Source organism: Montipora capricornis, chromosome 6 (genome assembly GCF_036669925.1).
Source record: "Montipora capricornis isolate CH-2021 chromosome 6, ASM3666992v2, whole genome shotgun sequence".
NCBI classification, from domain to species: Eukaryota; Metazoa; Cnidaria; class Anthozoa; order Scleractinia; family Acroporidae; genus Montipora; species Montipora capricornis.
Window position 1 is genome coordinate 47,196,492 of NC_090888.1, and position 5,000 is coordinate 47,201,491.

The 5,000-nt window shown below is 38.6% G+C and overlaps 2 protein-coding genes across 3 annotated transcripts in view; one reads left to right on the plus strand and one right to left on the minus strand.

Moving 5' to 3' along the window:
• LOC138052307 (monocarboxylate transporter 10-like) overlaps nucleotides 1–1,747 on the plus strand; it is an 8,289-nt gene extending 6,542 nt beyond the window's left edge. The window contains exon 4 of one of the 2 annotated variants that reach the window (XM_068898710.1): nucleotides 808–1,747. In XM_068898710.1, coding sequence (XP_068754811.1) covers nucleotides 808–1,121 — 314 coding nt within the window. In that variant the 3' untranslated portion in view covers nucleotides 1,122–1,747. Of the gene's footprint in view, nucleotides 1–461; nucleotides 644–807 lie in introns of those variants that run through there. The other variant, XM_068898711.1, reaches the window with a different exon arrangement.
• A 791-nt stretch (nucleotides 1,748–2,538) lies between these two features.
• LOC138052308 (monocarboxylate transporter 10-like) overlaps nucleotides 2,539–5,000 on the minus strand; it is a 13,414-nt gene continuing 10,952 nt past the window's right edge. The window contains exon 5 of the mRNA XM_068898712.1: nucleotides 2,539–3,143. Coding sequence (XP_068754813.1) covers nucleotides 2,884–3,143 — 260 coding nt within the window. The 3' untranslated portion in view covers nucleotides 2,539–2,883. The remainder of the gene's footprint in view (nucleotides 3,144–5,000) is intronic.

A 5,000-nucleotide genomic window follows, 5' to 3' on the forward strand; every position in this document is an offset into this window, starting at 1 on the left:
GGAAAATCATTCTCAGTAGTTATGTGGCCTTGATTTTGCAAATGAAAGACTATTGCTCTGCCAATTTGACGTTTAGAGCTCATAATTAACAAAATTGAACAAAATTACCTAAAATAGCGTGACCTAGCCCCTTTAACCTATTGAGTCTTTGACGTCATTTTCTCCTCAATCCAGCTCTCTCAAGATTTTAAAGTTAGTAATGGCGGACCATTAAATAGGAAAATTCCAGTTACAATAAACGGGTGTCTTTTTAAAATCAAGGCTTAAAACTTCGATCAGTTACTGTTTAGTTAACATAGTTTTGAAATCCAAAGAAATTTTTTTTTTGGTCATAGTAGCACTTTAAAGATATTTATTGCAAGTTCCTGAAAAATTTCTTTAGGATTGTAAAGGGATGTCTGTTATAGGATTATATCAAATTATTGCTAAATGTTTTCATTTTCACTGCTTTCGATTTACAGAACCTTCTGTAAAAAGAACGAAGAATCAACACCTCCATTCATTCTGGTTGCAGAAGGGATAATTATTAGTTTTGCATTTGACATTTTGGCGACCTGTGGTTAAGATTTTGGAGCGACACTGACGATTTCTTTTTTTTTCCTTCCATTTTATTTTCCTTTGATGGCAATGACCTTGCAGCTAAAAAAATCGAGTTTGAATTTTGTAGACGTAATTGAATCAACCGCTGAAAATTGTTGTCTTTATCTACTAGTAGTCTGAAGGTCGTTGGTTTGAGGTTCCCCCCAAAAGCGCCTGAAGGACGGTCACCACGATTATTAACTTTGAAAAACTTGTTCTTTTTCCAAGGTTGGTTGCATGAAGGACTTGGCTCGTATAATGAAGCATTTTATGTTTCTGGTACTGTTGCTATATTTTCTGCTTTGTTGGTTTTTGGTGTTGGCTACATGAGCAGAAAGCACAGAAACGCCATTCTTACAAGGAATAGAGAGCCTACACGCGGCTCAAGCGAGTGCAGTAGTAGTACATCGGAGTTGGGATTAAAAGATGTCGAGACCCAACCTATATTACATGAAGACTGTGAAGTGAAGGGAAGTGAAATTCCTGGTGGCATACGAATAAGGGATCTGCTGCTAGTAATAGATAGGGAGACAGTTTTATGATATACAAGGTTAGCTAAGCTTACGGGTATGCTTGACATAGCCTTCACACAGGCTCTCCGAGCGGTTACGTCGGTCAACAGCTGGGAAACAGGATTGATTGTTGACCGCGCGCACGTAGAGCCTGTGTGAAGGCTAGTTGTTGAAACAACATTATTGCAGATCATGATACATTTGTAAACCAACTGAGGAATGGCGAAAGAGGAAGTTCTATCTTCCTATTGAGCCCACAACCACGTCTGAATGATCATTCCTGGGCTAAATGCTCTGCATATTATCAATACAATAAGGTCGGCCAGTTTTTGTCACCTTTCTCATCACAGACTGAAGTGATTATGAAATACAGCAATAGCATCAACAGGACCAGGCATCACATTCATTGATGCAAGATCAAGACTAATACCCCATTTACACCAAACCGCTTAAACATGTTTTAAACACGGTTTCAAAGTGACTTCTTTTTAAATCATGTATACTGACTTTTGTCGACCACAAATTTAGCACAGATCAAAGCATGTATTGAAAATCACCTGAATTTCATGTAAAAGCCAGTTATTCCTTTTTCTGCGACTGAGTTTCATTTTGTTAAACCCAGTTTAATTAAACATGTCACTACATATTTTTCCCTATATAGTTCGGGGCGATTTTATAGTGCGCAGAACTAAAACGAAAGCAAAATTACCTCCAGCACCAAAATTACGTAACAACCATAAACGAATTAATACAGCAATGAGTAAGCAAAAACCTGATTCTAATACGGACGGGATTTAAGCGCACTATCCTACACGTTCAATTGAGTGCTTTCAATGATGACATCAGTCTGAGCCAAATGTAAGCTTTTACCTGTATCACTTATGAGAAGAGTGGCCCATAAGGCCTCAACTAAGTCAGATAGTCGATCATTATCGAAGGGACAAAAACGATTGCGATAAGTGAACAAATTCGTTACGTCGTCCAGCCTGCGTAGCTTGTAATATTATTGTGCGCGTGAGAGCTATGCAAGCAGCTTAGAGACAAGAAACGATAGCGAAAGCTGTGAAGGATTTTACCATTGGTGGCCCACCCTTCAAAACACAACTCTCGCGAACACTTCAACCTGTGAACAGGATACCTCTGTGTAAAATATTAAATCCGAAATGTTCAGCTTAATGCTGAGGCAAATGGCGGGCTATCAAAAGTTCACGAATTCCGACGACCTCGCCCCAACCCCTTTCCTTTGGAAAGCTTGTCATTCAGGAGCAAGTCGAAAGCAATTTTCTCCGATTAACACAATACAGAGCCTGTTTGCAAGGTTACGGACACTCTTGCTAGGTACGCAGCTCTAAACACGATATCGAAAGGGACGGGACCTTCATGCAAAACAAATGCACGATGGCGCGCAGCGGCCACCAAGTGAACGTCAAAATCTACATCCCTTCTGTCCAAACATCTTTGCCACTTTATTTACCTCTTGACACGTTTTCCGCTTAAAGGTAACCGTAATAGTAATCTCCAAATAAATTAATAAAATAAATAATTTCATCCCTAGTTAAAGACATTTTCCAATAAAGTTAAATTATTGAAGACCTTTTTAGAAAACTTTAGAAGTTTCAGTTTAATTACATTAATTTGTTGGTTATGCATTTCAAACAAGCCAATAGTTTCAAATTTTCGTCTGTTTTAAAAATTAAGTTAGGTTTTCCAAACAACAAGATTGTGAGATGAAGTAATTCTCGACCGCCTTCGTTTCGGATTGAGTTGACATTGCTGACCTCCACTCACATCATTAGAGTACCGTTTCCCTACTGGCAATAACAAGTGTGTCGAGTGATGGCAGCCCCACTAAAGCAGATGACTCACTTCCCTTCACTAAGCTCTGTTCACACAGCTCTGTTCTTTTACTTGAACTTGCAGTGAAGGAAAACATTCTTCGCTGTCGACGAACCATGTAAGAAACGACGAAGAGAAGAAGGGAAGATGCAATTGCAAAACTACCGCAAATAAAGAAGGCTTGATGATACGAACCAAAGGCTTCGTGAAGCCAGCCTGGAAAATGTGGAATGGAAAACAAGATAATGAATAATAATAACAACAACAACAATAATAATAACAATAACAACAATAATAACAATAATAATAATGGAGCAAAAGAAAAGGAGGCCGAGAAGGTTGAAAAGTATCAAAATCTGGCCAGAGAATTGAGGAGAATGTGGGAAGTGAAAACCAAAGTCGTACCAATTGTATTGGGAGCTTTAGGAACAGTGCCGTTGCGACTGAAGGGTAACCTAAACGGCATAGGAGTAGACACATCAATTACCTTAATCCAGAAGTCTGCATTGCTGGGATCAGCAAGGATACTAAGAAAAGTATTGGAAATGTAAAGGAGAGGAAAAAGAAACATTTTGGTGTTCCTTGGCAACTTGTTGTTGCCCGACACGGCAATTTTACCCGTCCAGCTGTTAAAAACTTTATTTGAGGTCTTTAAACAAACGTTAAGACTTACAACATATAAATGATTTTAAAACTGTGTTAAACTACAAAATACTAAATTAAGCTTCGCTTAAAAGTCGAAGAGGCATCTATCAACAAAGCATTCCTTAAACCTGTCCGTTTCTGACACTTGGGATGTTGTAAGGTTGGGATCTGCTGCGCAGGCTCTGCTTTTACGAGTGGGGAGAAAGATCCTGCAGGGGGTGCGACGGATTATCCACAATACTACTCCACAGCCTTAAATCTCTATCTTTGACAACCTGTTTGAGAGATGTTGTATATTGAATATACCCAATCTCAATGCTCATTTCTCTAGCCTATCAATTTGACTCAAATACTTACTGCAAGCAGCAACACCCCAAACTCGAATGCAATAAGTAAAGAGTGTTGTTGTTGCTGTTGTTGTCGAATATACTATAACCATTATTCTTCCACACTCCGAGGATAAGCATACGCTTAAGAGCTCTTTCCATCAAGTCATCAAAATGCACGTCACAGTTGGTAGGAGTAACCTTCAGATACAACACACGTTTAATATCGATAATTTCATCCGGACGGAGCAAGGTTGTTCTTCCTTTTATGACAAGTTTCTTGGTTTTACACAAATTAAGTTTCATTAAATTCTTCACAGCCCAGACCTTAATATTTTCTGCCTCCCTATAGGCATAGTTACTGACATTAGTCCCAACGGGTATGCTACACGTAATGTCATCTGCATATTTAGTCATCCAGATATTTTGGGAAGTGGGACTTACATCATTAACCATGATAGTGAAACGTATGGGCCCCAGAACAGTACCCTGGGGCACACCAGGCAGGTTGTGGTGCTATCAATGCATACCCATTGTTTACGATCTTTCAGAAAGTCAATATCCCAGTTGATAATATAGGGATTTATATCAGGCGCAGCCTTGAGCTTATCAATCACTATTCTATGGTAACAAACAACAACAACATTTTATTTACTCTTTACACTTAATACACATTTGCAAATACTGTAGATTAAAAGATATAACAACGTATGGAGAAAGAGATGTGTGGTCATGTGTATAAAAGTCGAGTCAGGGGGACAAATGAACCTTGCGGTTTTCGAGTTCCCCCACCCCCCGGCCTGTATTTTACGTGCAAAACGAATTAAGAAGAGGGGACTCAAAGACTTAAAAGAATAAAGTGCAAACACAGAGAGACAGACTGAACTATATGAGCAGTGAATATTAAAAAAGAATTAATATTCAAAATTTTACATACTTCCGAAATAACAGAGAAGAGATATAGCTTTAGTTGTCAGTTTAGAAATTTGGTAGATATTAAGATTTTTTAAAAACACCACGCGCTTTGAAAAATTGCCGAGGGAAGGTTTGCTTCTGTTTGCTCAGTTGAGGAATTTATTTTAGAACAAGAAAACAGAAATGC